Below are 22,500 nucleotides of genomic sequence, written 5' to 3' on the forward strand. Positions count from 1 at the left end.
GAGTTGTGATGGTGGCTGCAATGTAAAACTATGATTTATACCTGAAATATGCACATTTTTCTAACAAAACATATGCTATACAATAAATCTGTTATAGGACTGTCATCTGATGAAGTTGTTTCTTGGTTAGTGACTATTTATATCTTTATTTGGTCGAATTTGTGATAGCTCATGATATTTAGATGCTAGTATTTACTTGTGGCGCTATGCTAGGCTATGCTAGTCAGCTTTTTTACTGATGAGGGTGCTCCCGGATCCGGGATTGTGACCAAGTAGAAGTTTTAACCAACAATGCAGTTAAGAAAAATAAGTGTTAAGAAAAATGTTTTAAATAAAATAACAAATAATTAAAGAGCAGTCATGACAAAAAAATTGTGTTTTCTATCACAAAAAGAGACACCCACAAACACACATGCGCCATGGCTGGTACAATGGCTGAACCGGTCTGTTATTTTGGGGAAGCTGCTCCATCTCTTGGTTAGAAGACTGCATAACTTTCAGTGGCAGCTCATATTTTTCTGAGTCTCTTGCCCCCTCCACTGGATATGCGGCAGTACCTGATTTACTTTTAAAGGCTCAAATCTATGAGCTGAATGCTACAGTAACTTGAGGTCTCCGTACATCAGAGGGGGCTGGTGGGAGGAGCTATAAGAGGATGTTCTCATTGTAATGGCTGGAATGGAAAGGTATCAAATACATCAACCACACATTTGACTCTGTTCCTTTTCTAACCATTCCAGCCATTACAATGAGCCGGTCCTCCTATAGGTCCTCCCACCTGCCTCCTCTGGCACACATCACTAGGACTTGGAATCAAATGATGAATCTCTTGAGTCAGATTGTGAGAAGCAGAGTGTGGGTTTACATGTGTAATACTTTTGTAAGACCATGTCTGATTGTCAGTCTCCAATGTTGTGACCTACACTGAGTGTACAAAACATTAGGAACACCGGTTCTTTCCATGACATAGACTGACCAGGTGAATCCAGGTAAAACCTATGATCCCTTATTGATGTCACTTGTTAATTCCACTTCAATTAGTGTGGATGAAGGGGAGGAGACAGGTTAAAGAAGGATTTTTAAGCCTTGAGGCAATTAAGACATGGATTGTGTATGTGTGCCATTCAGAGGGTGAATGGACAAGACAAAAGATTAAAGTGCTTTTGAACGGGGTATGGCAGTAGGTGCCAGGCGCACCAGTTTGAGTGTGTCAAGAACTGCAACGCTCCAGGGTGTCCAGTGTGTATGAAGAATGGTCCACCACCCAAAGGACATCCAGCCAACTTGACACAACTGTGGGAAGCATTGGAGTAAACATGGGCCAGCATCCCTGTGGAACGCTTTCGACACCTTGTGGAGTCCAAGCCCTGACTAATTGAGGGTGTTCTGAGAGCAAAAAGAGGTGAAATTCAATATTAGGAAGGTGTTCCTAATGTTTTGTGCACTTTGTGCATTCAGTGGTGTCCGAAATACATCCTTGATTTAGATGAACAAAAATTACTCTTTAAAATAAATAATTCAAAATGCTGAGGTATCTTGTATGCTAAAATAATTTGGAAATTATATAATTATATACTAATATAATTAATCAGAAAAATAGATTTTGTTTAAAACTTCTTATGGCTGCAGGGGCAGTATTGAGTAGCTTGGATGAAAGGTGCCCAGAGGTGCCCAGAGTAAACGGCCTGCTCCTTAGTCCCAGTTGCTAATATATGCATATTATTATTAGTATTGGATAGAAAACACTCTGAAGTTTCTAAAACTGTTTGAATTATGTCTGTGAGTATAACAGAACTCATATTGCAGGCAAAAACCTGAGAAGAAATCCAAAGTGGGAAGTGGGAAATCTGAGGTTGGTCGATTTTCAACTCATCGCCTATCGAATACACAGTGGGATATGGATCAGTTTGCACTTCCTACGCCTTCCACTAGATGTCAACAGTCTGTAGAACCTTGTCTGATGCCTCTACTGTGAAGTGGGGCCAAAGGAGACAGGAATGAGTCAGGTCTACCATGACCTGCCCATGCTCTGACCATGTGCGTTCACATGAGAGGGAGCTCTGTTCCATCGCACATCTGAAGTCAATGGAATTCTCCGGTTGGAACGTTATTAAAGATTTATGTTAAAAACATCCTAAAGATTGATTCAATACATTGTTTGACATGTTTCTACTGACTGTTACGCGACATTTCGTCTGCTTTTAGTGAACGCGCTTCCTGACTTTGGATTTGTTTATCAAACACGCTAGCAAAAATAGCTATTTGGACATAAATAATGGACATTACCGAACAAAACTAACATTTCTTGTGGAAGTGGGAGTCCTGGGAGTTTATTCCGACAAAGATCAGCAAAGGTAAGTGAAGATTTATAATGCTTTTTATGAGTTTTGTTGACTGCACAATTTGGCGGGTAACTGTATGGCTTCCTTTTGTTGCTGAACGCTGTTCTCAGATTATTAAATATTGTGCTTTTGCTGTGAAGCTTTTTGAAATCTGACACAGCGGTTGCATTAACCTGTTAGAGCGCATTGGAGCTAAAAAAAATGACGACACACATAAAGTCCCGAAGCACCTCACGTAGTGAGAACATGAACTCGTTAATCTTTCCCAAGCAATTTTCTCTCGGTGTCACACGATGCTAGGCTAACCTCAAGGCTGTCAAATATCTCCATGATGAGACGGTAGAGTCAGTCTTTACTAAGTCTTTCTTAAAAAAATTATAACAGCTCTTATAAAATAAAATCTGTATTTCCCTTAAACTCGATAGGTATGGGTTTTGTTCTATTTTTAGTCTTTTATAATTTTTCTTCAACAGTCGTAATGTCCATCCTTTTCTCAACTTCTCTCCCTCCCTTTTTTCCCCAGGCCTCCTGACAACCAGGTCAATTCCCATTGGCCACAGCTTAACAAGCGACCTTATTGGTCAAAACTTAATCTTAAAAGTAAACCAAACGATTCACTTATACATAAAATAAATGCATTAACAGCATTACAATTCGGGAGCAATTCAATCACCTTTGTTATAAATAATAGGTATTATATTTAAAACTCAATACTTGGTTCTAACAAGGGTATTACACATAGATAATAAACAGAGTAGCTGCAGCGTAAAAGAGGGGTCTGGGTAACCCTTTGATTAGCTGTTCAGGAGTCTTATGGCTTGGGGTAGAAGCCTTTTGGACCTAGACTTGGCACTCCGGTACCACTTGTCGTGCGGTAGCAGAGAGAACAGTCTATGACTAGGGTGGCTGGAGTCTGACAATTTTGACCATTGTTAGGGCCTTCCTCTGACACCGCCTGGCATAGAGGTCCTGGATAGAAGGACGCCTGGCTTCAGTGATGTACTGGGCCGTACACACTACCCTCTGTAGTGCCTTGCGTTGGAAGCTGAGCAGTTGCCATACCAGGCAGCAACGCAACCAGTCAAGTTGATCTCGATGGTGCAGCTGTAAAACCATTTGAGGATCTGAGGACACATGCCAAATCTTTTCAGTCTCCTGAGGAGAAATATGTTTTGTCGTGCCCTCTTCACAACTGTCTTGGTGTGCTTGGACCATGTTAGTTTGTTGGTGATGTGGACACCAAGGAACTTGAAGCTCTCAACCTGCTCCACTACAGCCCTGTCGATAAGAATGGGGGCATGCTCGGTCCTCCTCTTCCTGTAGTCCACAATCATCTCCTTTGTCTTGATCAGGTTGAGGGAGAGGTTGTTGTCCTGGCACCACACGGCCAGGTCTCTGACCTCCTCTCTATAGGCTGTCTCATCGTTGTCGGTGATCAGGCCTAACACTGTTGTGTCATGGGCAAACTTGATGATGGTGTTGGAGTTGTGCCTGGCCATGCTGTCATGAGTGAACAGGGTGTACAGAAGGTGACTGAGCACGCACCCCCTGAGGGGCCCCTGTGTTGAGGATCAGTATGGCGGATGTGTTGATACCTACCCTTACCCACATGGTGTGGCCCGTCAGGAAGTCCAGGATCCAGTTGCAGAGGGAGGTGTTTAGTCCCAGGGTCCTTAGCTTAGTGATGAGCTGTGAGGGCACTATGGTGTTGAACTCTGAGATGTAGTCAATGAATAGCATTCTCACATAGGTGTTCCTTTTGTCCAGGTGGGAAAGGGCAGTGTGGAATGCAATAGACTGCATCTGTGGATCTCTTGGTGCGGTATGCGAATTGGAGTGGGTCTAGGATTTCTGGGATAATGGTGTTGATGTGAGCCATTACCAGCCTTTCAAAGCACTTCATGGCTACAGATGTGAGTGCTATGGGTCAGTAGTCATTTAGGCAGGTTACCTTAGTGTTCTTGGGCACAGGGACTATGGTGGTCTGCTAGAAGCATGTTGGTATTACAGACTCAGTCAGGGACATGTTAAAAATGTCAGTAAGACACTTGCCAGTTGTTCAGCGCATGCTCGCTGTACACGTCCTCGTAATACGTTTGGCCCTGCGGCCTTGTGGATGTTAACCTGTTTAGCTCGTCTGGTAGGCTCGTATCACTGTGCAGCTCGTGGCTGTGCTTCTCTTTGTAGTTTGCAAGCCCTGCCACATCCGACCAGCGTCGTGGGCCGGTGTAGTATGATTCAATCTTAGTCCTGTACGCTTTGCCTGCTTGATGGTTCGTCTGAGGGTATAGCGGGATTTCTTATAAGCTTCCGGGTTAGAGTCCCGCTCCTTGAAAGCGGCAGCTCTACCCTCCGTTAGGTTTGTTCAAATCCGGTGCAGTAGTCATGTATGAAAACCTTTTGAAGATGTGTATAATATCATGTAGCTTATTGCAGAATCAACTGTATAGTCATGTGCTACCCTGAAGAGCAAAGCTGTGCAGCAGATCCCTCTCCCTAAGACCAGGACATCAAGGCCAAATCCTTCTGTACTGTGGCAAGGTGAATGCCACCAAAATAGGGGGCACTGCAAACCCACACCTTCTGGAGGTGAATGTCACTGTTGTAGACAGAAGTTCGTGCCAGAAATCTTAGGGGAAAACTGGCACCATAATCGCATCTATGATATGTGCCAGGTGGTACCCCTGCTGATTACAAAGGCGTTTGCAAGGTATGGTCATAGAATATCTTTAATTCTAATGACTTTCTTTGCAAATGTAGAGTAATTTAGTTGTTTAATTACCTTATTTCAACTATCATTGCAGGGAGATTCAGGAGGTCCTCTGGTGTGTAAAGAGACAGCAGTAGGAGTTGTGTCATTCAACCAGCAAGGAAACTGCAATGAGCCACAGAAGCCCAACGTCTACACCAAAATATCCAAGTATCTTTCCTGGATCATTAAGTAGGAATGAAACAACATAAATTAAAAGTTTTTTTTTTCAAAACACTTATGGGTACCTTCGTGTGTGTAAAATATTACTGTTCTCAGATTTTTAATTCATAGATTTCAGATGTGTATGACATTTTTGTTGTTGCATAATGCTATATATACATTGTTTAGTTGGAATGGAATGTTTATCCTGTATATTTGACTGTGATATGTGCTTGTTTCACCTAGCTATTTTAAGATTAATTAACTTGCTATTATCCAGAGCGACTTACAGTATCTGCTTAATGACTAAAATGTCAAATGTAAATGTTTTACATACAGATCTCATATTACTGTATTAAATTATATATATATAATACAGAAAACATGTATGTTGTCACAAATCTAATGTTTGTATATTTCTTTAATTGTTTTTATTTCTTACATTTGACTGCGTAAAACCTAGCAGTACTACTTATTTCTGAGAGTGAAGCAGATGTATAGCATTTAAATCAAAGTTTATTTGTCACGTGCGTCGAATACAACAGGTGTAGACGTTACAATGAATTGCTTACTTACAGGCTCTAACCAATAGTGCAAAAAAGGTATTAGGTAAGTAAAGAAATAAAATAACAGTAGTGAGGCCACATACAGACAGCGGTTAGTTAGGCTAATTTAAGGTAGTATGTAGATGTGACTATGCATATATGATGGACAGAGTAGCAGTAGCGTAAAAGAGGGGTTGGTGGGTGGCGGGACACAATGCAGATAGCCCGGTTAGCCAATGTGCGGGAGCACTGGTGTATGTCAGGCGGTGGGTGTAACTGGTGTATGTCAGGCGGTGGGTGTAACTGGTGTATGTCAGGCGGTGGGTGTAACTGGTGCAAGTCAGGCGGTGGGTGTAACTGGTGTATGTCAGGCGGTGGGTGTAACTGGTGCAAGTCAGGCGGTGGGTGTAACTGGTGTATGTCAGGCGGTGGGTGTAACTGGTGTATGTCAGGCGGTGGGTGTAACTGGTGTATGTCAGGCGGTGGGTGTAACTGGTGTATGTCAGGCGGTGGGTGTAACTGGTGTATGTCAGGTGGTGGGTGTAACTGGTGTATGTCAGGCGGTGGGTGTAACTGGTGTATGTCAGGCGGTGGGTGTAACTGGTGTATGTCAGGCGGTGGGTGTAACTGGTGTATGTCAGGCGGTGGGTGTAACTGGTGTATGTCAGGCGGTGGGTATAACTGGTGTATGTCAGGCGGTGGGTGTAACTGGTGTATGTCAGGCGGTGGGTGTAACTGGTGTATGTCAGGCGGTGGGTGTAACTGGTGTATGTCAGGCGGTGGGTGTAACTGGTGTATGTCAGGCGGTGGGTGTAACTGGTGTATGTCAGGTGGTGGGTGTAACTGGTGTATGTCAGGCGGTGGGTGTAACTGGTGTATGTCAGGCGGTGGGTGTAACTGGTGTATGTCAGGCGGTGGGTGTAACTGGTGTATGTCAGGCGGTGGGTATAACTGGTGTATGTCAGGCGGTGGGTGTAACTGGTGTATGTCAGGCGGTGGGTGTAACTGGTGCATGAAGTCAGGTGCAGGAGAGCAGAGATAAGTGAACAATGCACTTTATTACAGGCAATAGCACAAAGTAACAAACCCAATGTGCGAACAAAATAACGGTTGCCACTAAACACGGGTAAAACAGCCCCCGGGAATAAACCAGCCGGAAACGTACCGACCTAACAATAAACAATCACAAAGACACGGGGGAAACAGAGGGCTAAATACACAACACATAATGAGGGAAATGAAACCAGGTGTGTGGGAAAACAAGACAACACAATTGAAAAATTGATCAGCGATGGCTAGAAGACCGGCAACGTCGACCGCCCGAACAAGGAGAGGCATCTACTTTGTGACAGTAACCCCCCCCCCCCCCCCCCCCCCCCACGACGCGCGGCTCCAGCCGCGCGCCGACACCGGCCTCGGGACGACCTGGAGGGTGAGGCGCAGGGCGATCCGGACGGAGACGGTGGAACTCCCGCAGCATTGAAGGGTCCAACACGTCCTCCACCGGAACCCAGCATCTCTTCTCCGGACCATACCCCTCCCAGTCCACGAGGTATTGAAGGCCCCTCGCCAGACGTCTCGAATTCAGTAAGGAACGAACGGAGTACGCTGGGGCCCCCTCGATGGTCAGAGGGGGCGGAGGAACCTCCCGCACCTCAGACTCCTGGAGCGGGCCAGCCACCACCGCCCTGAGGAGAGACACATGAAATGAGGGGTTAACGCAGTAATCGGGGGGGAAGCTGCAACCTATAACATACCTCTTTCACTCTCCTCAGGACTTTAAATGGCCCCACAAACTGCGGACCCAGCTTCGGCAGGGCAAGCGGAGGGGCAGGTTTCGGGTTGAGAGCCAGACCCGGTCCCCCGGTGAAAACATCGGGGCCTCACTGCGGTGACGGTCTGCGCCAACTTTCTAGCGCAGCACGGCGCGCTGAAGGTGAACATGGGCGGCGTCCCATGTTTCCTCCGCACGCCTGAACCAGTCGTCCACCGCAGGAGCCTCGATCTCACTCCGATGCCAAGGAGCCAGGACCGGCTGTTACCCCAATACACCCTGGCAGGGGGAGAGGTTAGTGGCGGAGCGAGTTCTGGGCCATCTCTGCCCAGGGCACGAACGCTGCCCACTCCCCCGGCCGGTCCTGGCAATAGGACCTCAGAAACCTACCCACATCCTGGTTCACTCTCTACACCTGCCTGGTACTGTCGGGGTGAAAACCCGAGGTAAGGTTGACCGAGACCCCCAGACATTTCATGAACGCCCTCCAGACCCTCGACGTGGACTGGGGACCCCAATCAGACACTATATCCTCAGGCACCCTGTAGTGCCGGAAGACGTGTGTAAACAAGGCCTCCGCAGTCTGTAGGGCCGTAGGGAGACCAGGCAAAGGGAGGAAACGACAGGACTTAGAAAAATGACCAGGATCGTGGTGTTACCCTGTGAGGGAGGAAGATCGGTCAGGAAATCTACCGACAAGTGGATAGCCAACGGACCCCGGCTTCCCGGTATCGTCTCGGGCAGAAGGTATGGCTGTTCACCCGGGATCTGCCCCTCCGGGTGGAGTCTCGCAAACTGTCCCCCTGGTTTATTGACCCTTTCCCCATCTCCAAGATCATTAGCCTATCTGCTGTCCGCCTTCTGTTTCCCCTTACCCTTCGTATTCATCCTACATTCCATGTGTCTAGAATTAAGCCTGTGTCTCACAACCCTTTGTCTTCTATTTCCAGGCCCAGCCCTCCTCCCCGTGTTGTGGATGGCCATCCGGCATACACGGTGAGACGCCTCCTGAGTGCAGGGGTTTCTAGGACCTGGTTGACTGGGAGGGTCATGGCCCGGAGGAGAGGTGCTGGGTCCCCGCTAGAGACATCCTGTACCCAGCCCTCATCGCCGACTTCCACCTCATCGCCGACTTCAACCAGGTATGCTCCCAGGTAGGATGCCAGGCGGCGCTTCTACGGGGTGGGGGGGGGGGGGGGGGGGGGGGGTACTGTCACACCCTGATCTGTTTCACCTGTCTTTGGGATTGTCTCCACCCCTTTTCCCTATTCTTTCTTTTCTCTCTTTTCTCCTCCTAGTTTTTGATCCTTGCCTGTCCTGACCTTGTACCCACCCGCCTGACCACTCTGCCTGTCCTTGACCCTGAGCCTGCCTGCCGTCCTGTACCTTTGCCCCACCTCTGGATAACCGACCTCTGCCTGACCTGACCCAGAGCTTGCCTGCCGTCCTGTACCATTGCCCTTGTTGCTGAAATAAACATTGTTACTTCGACACTGTCTGCATCATGGGTCTTACCTTGATACATGGTATGCATGAGGAATTGCTTCGTGGCCTTGTGGAGGTCGTCCAAACGTTGGCTGAACGCCATGCCCGGGCGTTGGACAGTTGCTGGAGCAATTCCACGGGTTGTCTGGGAGTCCGCCTACCATGGTGGTAACCCCACAGCTCCTCAGCTGCTAGCAGCGCCTCTCACCTGACACTGACAGATTCTTTTGATTTAGATAGATTGGTTCCTATTTTGCCCATTTCTCTTCCCTGCCGGGAAAAGACATAGATGACGGACAATCTATTAATAGTATTAACTAAATGTCTCTCTTACCAACTGAATCCTGTTGTGAATGGAGTTCGGCCGTTTTAAATTGTGTACATTGTGAAATAAAATAAGCATATTTTTTTAGGTATCTGGAGTGGTGTGGCCACACAATGTTAACGTCTAGTTGTTCATGGTTGGCACGTAGGCACACAATGGGGTCAAAGAAAGGAGGGCATCGACCATGTAAGACAAATAGCTCTTGTCTTGAATGAGGGAGAAAGCATAGACTTTATAAATAGGTAATAACAGGGGATAAGCTGGTGGAATTCTCTGATGTTATGTAAAATACGCTCGGTTAATTTTGCACAATGCATAGTAGGAGGGGAGAATCACTGAATGTGGGACACCAGCACCATGTTGATTCTTTCCACTGGGGATGCTGCATAATCTCTTGGATGTAAGACTGGATAACTTTCAGAAATATTTCTGACTCTCTTGTCCCCTCTGCTGGATATACTACAGTAGCTGAGACACATGGCTGACAAAATGAGTCTACAAGCATTTCTTAACTAAATACAAGCATTACAGTGATATTAAACCATGAATACTATCTGGAATTACAATTACTTTAAGACATTTTTTCAAGTGAAAAAGTAGTGATTAAAACAGTCCATCTGTTTGATCAAATAAAGTTAACTAATAGTACAATTAGGTAGGAAAAGATATTATAATCCTCGGGCTGTTTTCCAGGAAATATTAAGTCACAATGTGGTAGATGATCTAGGCCTATAAGAGGTGTCAATTGATAGTACGTAAGGAAAGTTCACACTCTGATAGGTGAGATCCTGTGAAGCTAGCAGGTGGTACATCCTGTGAAGAAGTTCATAGAGACACTCAGCACTTCTAAACCCACCAGTCTGAGAAGACAAAGACCCCATCATAATCTCTCTTACACTCTCTCAAACACGTTCTCAGACACGCTCTTTGACAACATGGCTGCCACATCTCTCCTGCTCCTGTTCATCACTCTCCTGCCTGCTCCAGGGCTCACAGGTAAGACCAAACTTCACCTTTGACGTCTACACACTCTTGGGTCAGAGGGCAGCAGAGTGGGACATTTGACCTTCTATTCTCTAGAACAGCAAAAGGACTCTAGGGACATAGACACACAGAAGGTCTCCTTTCTGGTTTTACAATGTAACCTGACAATTATGGTACAATTAATAATTTAGTTGTATAGTAAACGCACAAATATGGAAAACCTTGTGCCGAAATACATTTGAAAATATTTTTATTTCCAGCGAGACAGTCTTTAAACAAATATGAATTGAACTGAAAAGGAGAAGAACCAAAGAAACTAAACGTGAGGGGGGTGAACGATGGGAAGTTCTTGACTTTTGATTCCCTTAAAATCATTCTCAATTTTTCTTTATTATGAAATGTAAATGTGATGTAATGTATGGAATTGATTTTGAATGAGAAAAAAAATTTAAGCAAGAAAAATACAAATAACAATAAAGTAATAAAAACACAATTTTTAAAAGTAAAGAGCAGAATCCAGGCTGTATCACAACAGGCCGTGATTGAGTCCCATAGGGCGGTGCACAATTGGCCCAGCATCGTCCGGGTTTGTTCCAGTGTTGGCCGTCATTGTAAATACGAATTTGTTCTTAACTGACTTGCCTAGTTAAATAAAGTTTAAGTTGAAAAAAGATATACTCTACCGTTCAAAAGTTTAGGGTCACTTAGAAATATCCTTGTTTTTGAAAGAAAAGCGATTTAAAAAAATATATATATATATTTTTTTTTTAATCATTTAAAATAACATTAAATTGATCAGAAATAGTGTAGACATTAAATGTTGTAAATGACTTTTAATTTCCTTAAAATCATTCTCAATCTCTTTATCAAATGTAAATGTGATAATCTATTGTATTGATGTTGAATGAGAAATATTTTTAAAGCAATAAAAATGAAAAAATAATAAAGTAATAAAAACACAATTTTAAAAAGTAAAGCGCAGAATCCAGGCTGTATCACAACCGGCCATGATTGGGAGTCCCATAGGGCGGCGCACAATTGGCCCAGCGTCGTCCAGGTTTGACCGTTCTAGGCCGTCATTGTAAATAAGAATTTGTTCTTAACTGACTTGCCTAGTTAAATAGAGCTTAAATTTAAAAAATATATACTCTACCGTTCAAAAGATTGGGGTCACTTAGAACTGTCCTTGTTTTTGAAAGAAAAGCGTTTTTTTTTGTCCTTTTAAAATAACATAAAATTTATCAGAAATACAGTGTAGACATTGTTAATGTTGTAAATGACTATTTTCGCTGGAAACGGCCTATCTACATAGGCGTACAGAGGCCCATTATCAGCAACCATCACTCCTGTGTTCCAAAGGCACGTTGTGTTAGCTAATCCAAGTTTATCATTTTAAAAGGCTAATTGCTCATTAGAAAACCCTTTTGCAATTATGTTAGCACAGCTGAAAACTGTTGTCCTGATTAAAGAAGCAATAAAACTGGCCTTCTTTAGACTAGTATCTAGAGTATCTAGAGCATCAGCATTTGTGGGTTCGATTACAGGCTAAAATGGCCAGAAACAAAGCACTTTCTTATGAAACTCATCAGTCTATTCTTGTTCTGCGAAAGGAAGGCTATTCCATGCAAGAAATTGCCAAGAAACTGAAGATCTCGTACAATGCTGTGTACTACTCCCTTCACAGAACAGCGCAAACTGTCTCTAACCAGAATAGAAAGAGGAGTGGGAGGCCCTGGTGCACAAATGAGCAAGAGGACAAGTACATTACTGTCCAGTTTGAGAAAGAAACGCCCCAAGTCCTCAACTGGCAGCTTCATTAAATAGTACCTGCAAAACACCAGTCTCAATGTCAACAGAGAAGAGGCGACTCCGGAGTGCTGGCTTTCTAGGCAGAGTTGCAAAGAAAAAGCCATATCTCAGACTGGCCAATAAAAAGAAAATATTAAGATGGGCAAAAGAACACAGACACTGTACAGAGGAAGATTGGGATTTTTTTTTTTATGGACATCAGTTTCCAGTTTCCTTGCTGGTTGAATGACACAACTCCTACTGCTGTCCCCTTACACACCAGAGGACCTCCTGAATCTCCCTGCAATGATAGTTGAATCTAAGTTTGAGGTGTTTGGATCACAAAGAAGAACATTCGTTAGACGCAGAAAAAATGAAAAGATGCTGGAGGAGTGCATGACTCCATCTGTCAAGCATGGTGGAGGCAATGTGATGGTCTGGGGGTGCTTTGGTGGTGGTAAAGTGTGATATTTGTACAGGGTAAAAGGGATCTTAAAGAAGGAGGGCTGTCACTCCATTTTGCAACGCTTAATTGGAGCCAATTTCCTCCTACAACAGGACAATGACCCAAAGCACAGCTCCAAACTATGCAAGAACTATTTAGGGAACAAGCAGTCAGCTGGTATTCTGTCTATAATGGAGTGGCCGGCACAGTCACCGGATCTCAACCCTATTGAGCTGTTGTGGGAGCAGCTTGACCGTATGGTACGCAAGACGTGCCTATCAAGCCAATCCAACTTGTGGGAGGTGCTTCAGGAAGCATGGGGTGAAATCTCTTCAGATTACCTCAACAAATTGACAACTAGAATGCCAAAGGTCTGCAAGGCTGTAATTGCTGCAAATGGAGGATTCTTTGACGAAAGCAAAGTTTGAAAGACACAATTATTATTTCAATTAAAAATGATTATTTATAACCTTGTCAACGTCTTGACTATATTTTCCTATTCATTTTGCAACTAATTTCATGGATGCTTAAATGGAAAACAAGGACATTTCTAAGTGACCCCAAACTTTTGAATGGTAGTGTAAATATATTTTTTAAATGTCATGAAAAATAATTAAATATCTTGTATCGAAGTGATAGCCTACCACTACCTACGTTTCATTTAGACAAATCTCTCTGTCCCAGCCTACCAGGACTCTGGGATAGTGAATGGAGCAGAAGCCAGACGCCACTCCAAACCCTACATGGTCTCTGTACAAGCAAAGAAGTCACACATCTGTGGAGGGTTCCTCGTGTCTGAGAGCTTTGTCATGACAGCCGCCCACTGCTACAAATGGTAATTGTGTTTTACTCTTATCCTATTGAACTATTTATGTAAGAATATGAAATCTTCAACTACTCACACCTAAAAGTCATAAATAATTCTGTGGTATCTGTTAAAAATTGCAGATTTGTTTTATGCTGTAGAATGTTCTGTTTGCTTAGCTGCTCAGTAAGTATACTGTGGTTTCCTCTTCGTAGGGCTGTGAATCTGACGGTTGTGGTTGGTGCTCATGACATTACAAGACAGGAAAGTTCTTCTTACAGGATTGATGTGAAATATTACCACATACATCCTGGTTACAATGCTAAGAGATTGGAGAACGACATCATGCTATTGCAGGTACATTACAGAGGAAGTATGCACAATGTGAGAATGTCTCTTAGCTTAGCACCCCATTCCCCAAATAATAAATGCCAAATGTACTGTTATAAATAACATATCTACATATATTAACATTTCATTTTTTTTCAAACGAGGTGTGATTTACATCTACATTTTAGTCATTTAGCAGATGCTCTTATGCAGACTAACTTACAATATTGAATGCAAACATCTTCATTTTTTGCACTGGTCCTCCCTGGGAATCGAACCCACAACTTTGGCAACTTACAAGCGCCATGCTCAACCAACTGAGCCACACAAGACCCATAGTCATGTATGAAAACCTTTGACCATGTGCGTACATAGTGGCCTATTGATGTTGCATAATATATCCTCTAGCTTATTAGAAAACTAACTACAGTCATGTGCTCTAACTGTAGCTTGTCAAAACGACCCCGAAGAGCAAAGCTGTGCAGCAGATCCCTCTCCCTAAGAAAGACCAGGACATCAAGGCCAAATCTTTCTGTACCGTGGCAGGTTGGGGTGCCACAGAAACAGGGGGCACTGTAAACCCACGCCTCCTGGAGGTGAATGTCACCGTTGTAGACAGAAGTTCCTGCCAGAGATCTTGGGGGAACACTGCCACCATAACCCCGTCTCTGATATGTGCCGGTGGTACCCCTGCTGATTATAAGGGTTTTTGCCAGGTATGGTCATAGAATGTAGTTAAATGTAGTTAAACCTCACCACTTTTAAACCTCATTTTCATTATCACCAGCACAATACCAGTTTGAACATGGCGCATTTCAACACTTTGTAGAAAAAAGTTTAAAAGTTCTACCCAATGACAACATCAAAAATTAAAACATTTTCAGTCACTATGTGATTTGTGGCGACATGGGGAGGAAGGAAATACCCTCCCTTGGCCTAGAAACTCGTTGCAGGTCTTGAAAATAATTTTAACCACAGATCCTACAAATGCGTTTTCACAGATGAACAGATTATTTCCAAAACGCTACATCCACAAATGTTTTCACATTTGTGTTTTTTTCCATCAGAAATGATTGCTTATGGGTACCTTCATGTGTGTGTAAAATATTTATATTCACGTTCACAGAGTCCACCTGTGGTAAATTCAATTGATTGGACATTATTTAGAAAGGCACACACACCTGTCTATATAAGGTCCCACACTTGACAGTGCATGTCAGGGCAAAAACCAAGCCATGAGGATGAGTTAATTGTCCGTAGAGCTGCGAGACAGGATTATGTCAAGGCACAGATCTGGGGAAGGGTGCCAAAAAATGTATGCATTACAGTGGCCTCTATCATTCTTAAATGGAAGAAGTTTGAAACCCCCAAGACTCTTCCTAGAGCTGGCCGCCGAGCCAAACTGAGCAATCGGGGGAGTAGGGCCTTGGTCATGGAGGAGACCAAGAACCCGATGGTCACTCTGACAGAGCTCTAGAGTTCCGCTGTTGAGATGGGAGAACCTTCCAGAAAGCCAACCATCTCTGCAGCACTTCACCAATCAGGCTTTTATGGAAGTGACCACTTCTCAGCAAAAGGCGCATGACAGCCTGCTTGGAGTTTGCCAAAAGGCACCTAAAGGACTCTCAGATTATGAGAAACAAGATTATATTGTCTGATGAAACCAAAATTGAACTCTTTGGCCTGAATGCCAAGAGTCACTTTTAGAGGAGACCTGGCACCATCCCTACGATGTAGCATGGTGTTGGCAGCATAATGCTGTGGGGATGTTTTTCAGCGACAGGGACTGGGAGACTAGTCAGGATCGAGGCAAAGATGAACGGAGCAAAGTACAGAGAGATCCTTGATGAAAACCTGCTCCAGAATGCTCAGGAACTCAGACTGGGGGCGAAGGTTCATGATCAAACATCTCTGGAGACCTGAAAATAGCTGTGCAAATCAAAAACTTTATTTGCCATATGCTCCGAATACAACAAGTGTAGACTTTAACGTGAAATGCTTACTAACAAGCCCTTAACCAACAGTGCAGTTCAAGAAGAAGAAAATATTTACCAAGTAGGCTAAAATAAAAAGTAGTAATAAAAAGTAACACAATAACGAGGTTATATACAGGGGGCACCGGTACCGAGTCAGTGTGCAGGGGTACAGGCTAGTTGAGGTAATCTGTACATGTAGGTGGGGGCGAAGTAACTACCGTAACTGCTGGACTATTAAGCGCACCTGATGTCACGTTCCTGACCTGTTTTCTTTGTTTTTGTATGTGTTTAGTTGGTCAGGGCGTGAGTTGGGGTGGGCATTCTATGTTATGTGTTTCTATGTTGGGTTAAACGTGTTGCCTGATATGGTTCTCAATTAGAGGCAGGTGTTTGACGTTTCCTCTGATTGAGAACCATATTAAGGTAGGCTGTTCTCACTGTTTGTTTGTGGGTGATTGTTGCTGTGTCTGTGTTTGTTGCACCACACGGTACTGTCTCGTCTCGTTCGTTCGTTCTTTCCTGTTCGTGCGTTCATTGTTTTTTATGTTCACAAGTTCAGGTCTTTAACGTCGTTTGTTGTTTTGTAGTATATTCAAGTGTTCTTCGTGTTTCGTCTTCATTTAATAAATCATTATGTCTCCATACCTCGCTGCGTGTTGGTCCGATCCATGCTCCTCCTCGTCTGAGGAGGAGAACGAATATGACAGCCGTGACAGAATCACCCACCAACAAAGGATCAAGCACCGGGGAAAAGGACAGCGACAGCAGCAGCAGAAATCCCAGGACTCCTGGACATGGGAGGAGATTTTGAACGGAGAAGGACCCTTTGCACAGGCTGGGGAGTATCGCCGCCCCAAAGCTGAGCTGGAGGAAGCGAAAGCTGAGCGGCGGCGATATGAGGAGGCAGCACAGCAGCGCGACAGGTACGAGAGGCAACCCCAGAATTGTTTTTGGGGGGGGGGGGGGGGGGGGGGGGGCTAGAGAGGAGTGTGGCTAAGCCAGGTAGCAGACCTGAGCGCACTCCTCGTGCTTATTATAAGCAACACGTCACTGGTCAGGCACCGTGTTATGCGATTAAGCGCACGGTGTCGCCAGTGCGTGCCCATAGCCCGGTGCGCTATAGGGCAGCCCCCCGAAAGTGTCGTGTGAGTGTGGGCATCCAGCCGGGGCGTATTGTGCCTGCTCAGCGCGTCTGGTCTCCGGTACGCAGTTTCGGTCCAGGGTATCCTGCGCCGGCTCGGCGTGCTGTGTCTCCGGGGCGCTGGGAGGGTGCAGTGCGTCCTATGCCTACGCTCCGCTCGTACCGGGCAAATGTGAGAGTGGAGCCTAAGGGAGAGGTGCGCGTAGTAGGCACTAGATCTCCAGTGCTCATCCACAGCCCGGTTCAACCTGTGCCTGCACTCTGGAGGGTACGGGCTGGAATAGTATTCCAGCCTGGGGGAGTGGTGCCAAGGCTGCGCACTAGAGCTCCAGTGCTCCCCTACAGCCCGGTCCTTCAGGTGCCTCTTTTTAACATCAAGCCTCCTGTAGGTCTCTCCAGCCTGGTGGGTCCTGTGGCAGCCCCACGCACCAGGCTGTCTCTCCGTCTCCTCCCTACAGGTGTGCCCGTCTGCCCAGAGCCGCCTGCACTGCCAGTCTGCCCAGAACCGCCCGCCTGCCCAGCGCCGTCAGAGCCGCCCGTCTGTCCCGAGCCGCCGGTGCCGCCCGTCTGTCCCGAGCCGCCGGTGCCGCCCGTCTGTCCCGAGCCGCCGGAGCCGCCCGCCAGCCAGGAGCAGCCGGAGCCGCCCGCCAGCCAGGAGCAGCCGGAGCCGCCCGCCAGCCAGGAGCAGCCGGAGCCGCCCGCCAGACAGGAGCAGCCGGAGCCGCCCGCCAGACAGGATCAGCCGGAGCCGCCAGCCAGCCAGGGTCCGCCGGAGCCGCCCGCCAGCCAGGGTCCGCCGGAGCCGCCCGCCAGCCAGGGTCCGCCGGAGCCGCCCGCCAGCCAGGGTCCGCCCCTCAGTCCGGAGCCGCCCCTCAGTCCGGAGCCGCCCCTTAATCCAGTGGGGTTAATTTGGAGGATGACCATTTGGAGGAGGCTACGGAAGCGGGGTTTGACTATGGTGGGGTGGAGACCACGTCCGGAGCCGGAGCCGCCACCGTGGACAGATGCCCACCCAGACCCTCCCCTAGACTTTAGGTGGTGCGCCCGGAGTTCGCACCTTGAGGGGGGGGTTCTGTCACATTCCTGACCTGTTTTCCTTGTTTTTGTATGTGTTTAGTTGGTCAGGGCGGGAGTTGGGGTGGGCATTCTATGTTATGTGTTTCTATGTTGGGTTAAATGTGTTGCCTGATATGGTTCTAAATTAGAGGCAGGTGTTTGACGTTTCCTCTGATTGAGAACCATATTAAGGTATGCTGTTCTCACTGTTTGTTTGTGGGTGATTGTTGCTGTGTCTGTGTTTGTTGCACCACACGGTACTGTCTCGTCTCGTTCGTTCGTTCTTTCCTGTTCGTGCGTTCATTGTTTTTTATGTTCACAAGTTCAGGTCTGTTTAACGTTGTTTGTTGTTTTGTAGTTTATTCAAGTGTTCTTCATGTTTCGTCTTCATTTAATAAATCATTATGTCTACATACCTCGCTGCGTGTTGGTCCGATCCATGCTCCTCCTCGTCTGAGGAGGAGAACGAATATGACAGCCGTGACACCTGAATATGAGCCGTACCCACTGAATTTTTTAAAAATATGTATTTTGTACATAAATAAACCGCACATGTCTATAAGCCGCAAGTGCCTACCGGTACATTGAAACAAATGAACTTTACACAGCCTTTAAACGAAACACGGCTTGTAACAAAAATAAAAAAATAGCAGTAAACAGTAGCCTACCAAGAAAGTCAAACTTCATTGCGGTGGTAATTTGAGTTGGCTTTCAGTCGGATCTGCACAGTTGAAACACCTCGGCCGTCTGCTCTCTGTGTGTTGACCCAGTCTTCAAGCACATTTTCTAGTTCAAGCCATCTGCTTTTCTTCTCTGAAAGCTTTTGTTGTCTTTTTGCACTGAGTCAGTTCCTCACGCTGCTGTTTCCAACGTCTTATCGACTCATTAAGGCCAAGCTCCCGTGCAGCAGCTCTATTTCCTTTTCCAACAGCCAGATCGATCGCCTTCAACTTGAAAGCTGCATCATATGCATTTCTCCGTGTCTTTGCCATGATGAGGGTGACAAAATGACTACCGTAATCAGAATGTGTAAGGGCTGTCTCTCTCCTCATCCTCGGACGAGGAGAGGAGAGAAGGATCATCAGACCAAAATGCAGCATTCGGGAAATAAGCCATCTTTTTATTTAACACGACGGCACACGAAAACAAAACACTTTCAAATATACAAAACAAGAAAACGACGTTGACGAAACCTGAACATAAACTTACATAACTAAACGTAAACTCACGGACAGGAAACAGACGACATCAAAATAAACGAACAGCCAAACAGTCCCGTATGGTACATACATTCGACGACACAGGAGACAATCACCCACAAACAAACAGTGAGAACACCCTACCTAAATATGACTCTTAATTAGAGGAGAACGCAAAACACCTGCCTCTAATTAAGAGCCATACCAGGCAACCACAACCAACATAGAAACAGATAACATAGACTGCCCACCCAAAACACATGCCCTGACCTAAACACATAAAAAACAACATAAAACAGGTCAGGACCGTTACAGAATGATGGGAAGTTTGAGCGCGCTCGATTTACGTCACATTATGTGACGGTGCTCAGTTTTTTGGCGGCGTGAATCTTGTAAAAAAAAAAACATAAATTAGCCGCGTCATTGTATAAACCGCGAGGTTCATAGCGTGGGAAAAAAGTAGCGGCTTATAGTCCGGAAATTACGGTATGCATAGGTAACAAACAAACAGGGAGTAGCAGCAGTGTACAAGAGAGGGGGGGGGGGGGTTCATTTGTATTAATTGTTCAGCAGTCTAATGGCTTAGGGTAGAAGCTGTTGATGAGCCTTTTGGTCCTAGACTTGCGGTAGCAGAGAAAACAGTCTATAACTTTGATGACAGGAGTCTGACAATTTTATGGGCTTTTCTCTGACACCGCCTATTATATAGGTCCTGTATGGCAGGAAGCTTGGCCCCAGTGATGTATTGGGCCGTTTGCACTACCCTCTGTAGTGCCTTGCGGTCGGAGGCCGAGCAGTTGCCATACCAGGCAGTGATGCAACCAGTCAGGATGATCTCGATGGTGCAGCTGTAGAACCCCTTGAGGATCTGAGGACCCATGCCAAATATTTTCAGTCTCCTGATGGGGAATAGGTTTTGTCGTGTCCTCTTCATGACTGTCTTGGTGTGCTTGGACCATGATAGATCGTTGGTGATGTGGACACAAAGGAACTTGAAACTCTCGACCCGCTCCACTACAGCCCCATCGATGTTAATAGGGGCCTGTACGGCCTGCCTTTCATGTAGTCCAAGATCAGCTCCTTTGTCTTGCTCACATTGAGGGAGAGGTTGTTGTCCTAGCACCACACTGTCAGTTCTCTGACCTCCTCTCTATAGGCTGTCTCATCGTTGTCGGTGATCAGGCCTACCACTGGTGTGTCGTCAGCAAACTTAATGATGGTGTTGTAGTTGTGTTTGGCCATGCAGTCCTGGGTGAACAGGGAGTACAGGAGGTGACTGAGCACGCACCCCTGAGGGGCCCCTGTGTTGAGGATCAGTATGGCGGATGTGTTGATACCTACCCTTACCCACATGGGGCGGCCCGTCAGGAATTCCAGGATCCAGTTCCAGAGGGAGGTGTTTAGTCCCAGGGTCCTTAGCTTAGTGATGAGCTTTGTGGGCACTATGGTGTTGAACGCTGAGCTGTATTCGATGAACAGCATTCTCAGATACAGTTGAAGTCGGAAGTTTACATACACCTTAGCCAAATACATTTAAACTCAGTTTTTCACAATTCCTGACGTTTAATCCTGGGTTTCTGTAATAGTTTAAGCTATGATAGCTAATTTACTCTTAAAATATTTACAGCAACGCTCCCCATCCAACCTGACAGAGCTTGAGAGGATTTGCCAAGAAGAATGAGAGAAACTCCCCAAATAGAGGTGTGCCAAGCTTGTAGTGTTATACCCAAGAAGAATCGATGCTGTAATTGCTGCCAAAGGTGCTTCAAGAAAGTACTGAGTAAAGGGTCTGAATACTTATGTAAATGTGATATTTAATTTGATATAAATTATTAAAAATGTCAAAAAAACTGTTTTTGCTTTGTCATTATGGAATATTGTATGTGGATTGATGAGGGAAAAAACTATTTTAAATCAGTTTTATAATAAGGTTGTAACGTAACAAAATGTGTAAAAAGTCAAGGGGTCTGAATACTTTTCCGAAGGCACTGTATGTCTGTCATTGAACAACCCCATGCATTGATTAGATAGTGAAACAACACAACAATCTCTTTGATAATTTCTTTAAACAATAAAAGCTAATTTACCAACATTTCTGAAATTGGATATACAGTGTTTTGGAATGAAACTCTTCATATTTAAACACTGGTTTGGTGCTGGAGATAATGAATGAGGTTGAAAAGTGTTGGAATTGCCCTTTAATTCTGATAATGCATTAATAATAAAAATGTGATTTGCTTTGCAAATGTAGAGTAAGTTTGTTTTTTCCCTCCATTGTTTCAACTATCATTGCAGGGAGATTCAGGAGGTCCTCTGGTGTGTAAGGGGACAGCAGTAGGAGTTGTGTCATTCAACCAGCAAGGAAACTGCAATGAGCCACAGAAGCCCAACGTCTACACCAAAATATCCAAGTATCTTTCCTGGATCAAGTCTATCATTAAGTATTAAGGAATGAGACATTAACTGAGTGACAAATATATATCATTGTATCAAACAATAAAGGCTGTCCGTTCTTCAATGAGCTCTGTACCGTGTCTGTGTGCTTGTGTGTGTGTGTGTGTGTGTGTATGCTCGAGTAGGATAGAGTGTATATGCATGCACGTGTGTTACGGATACAAATGTTCTGTGTGTATCCTGTGTGTATTTCTTTTCTCTCCTTCTCCCCTACTCACAGGTGACAATAATCATTCCCCAATCAGTCATCAATCAGTCGCTAATCGGAAGACACCTGCTCCTTTCCCCTACCCAATCACAGTCCCTTTCCCTTGGTTTAAAACCCCTGTCAGTTGTTTTCTCCAGAGCTCAATCTCTTTTGTAAATGCCTTCTGTCTGTAGATCGCTTGTGTGTTTTGCATCTACATGTCACCTTGTCCCCACCTGTGAGTATTGTTTTGGTTATGGTGTTTGAGTGTTTGTTTGATGGCGGGAAAGGGGATAACCAGACAAGTTGCCCTTGGGCTACACTACCCGTAGTTAAACATTGTTAAAAACACTAGTTAGAACTGGGCGGACCACCCCCTGTATTTTTGGTTAGTTAGTTAGCTGTTTGTGAAGTAGGCTAGTCTAGCTTAGGGGTGTTTTTGAATTAGTATTCTTTCATTCCTTGGGTCCCGCTCAGCCCCTTTTTCCTGCTCCCCCCATTACCGTGTGTTTTGTAAATAAACCTTGAGTGTTTGACGGTAGTAATTTAGTTGTCTGTGGTTATTTTTGTTCTCACTGTTACGTTGTCACTATAATAATTTGCATGAGTTGTGTTACGGGTCCCATTACCATCCCCCCTAGACTGTCGGGCCAGAGGGATTCGTAACATAAGTGGGGGCTCGTCCGGGATCTTTGTCTTTATTGACACCCATACCGCTTATGCAAATTGTTGTAGTGGTATAGTTCAGTGTTG

At 45.3% G+C, this 22,500-nt stretch overlaps 1 protein-coding gene across 1 annotated transcript; it reads left to right on the forward strand.

The window, feature by feature from the left end:
• Positions 1–10,215: 10,215 nt before the first annotated feature.
• Positions 10,216–22,183, forward strand: LOC129810891 (mast cell protease 1A-like). Its single transcript, XM_055861861.1, has 5 exons — positions 10,216–10,378; positions 13,284–13,434; positions 13,620–13,761; positions 14,184–14,450; positions 21,402–22,183. Exons 1-5 carry the CDS (start codon positions 10,318–10,320, stop codon positions 21,552–21,554), a joined length of 774 nt encoding a protein of 257 aa, XP_055717836.1. The 5' UTR covers positions 10,216–10,317; the 3' UTR covers positions 21,555–22,183.
• The last annotated feature ends 317 nt before the right edge of the window (positions 22,184–22,500 follow it).

This window comes from Salvelinus fontinalis, chromosome 14 (assembly GCF_029448725.1).
Source record: "Salvelinus fontinalis isolate EN_2023a chromosome 14, ASM2944872v1, whole genome shotgun sequence".
Lineage (NCBI taxonomy): Eukaryota > Metazoa > Chordata > Actinopteri > Salmoniformes > Salmonidae > Salvelinus > Salvelinus fontinalis.

What these genes read in the sequence shown, in the direction of transcription:
- LOC129810891 (XM_055861861.1), top strand. Translation starts at nt 10,318, where the DNA reads ATGGCTGCCACATCTCTCCTGCTCCTGTTCATCACTCTCCTGCCTGCT. An exon ending in GCCGCCCACTGCTACAAATG is followed by an intron (nt 13,435 to 13,619) that starts GTAATTGTGTTT and finishes TCCTCTTCGTAG; the next exon opens with GGCTGTGAATCTGACGGTTG. An exon ending in ACGACATCATGCTATTGCAG is followed by an intron (nt 13,762 to 14,183) that starts GTACATTACAGA and finishes CTCTAACTGTAG; the next exon opens with CTTGTCAAAACGACCCCGAA.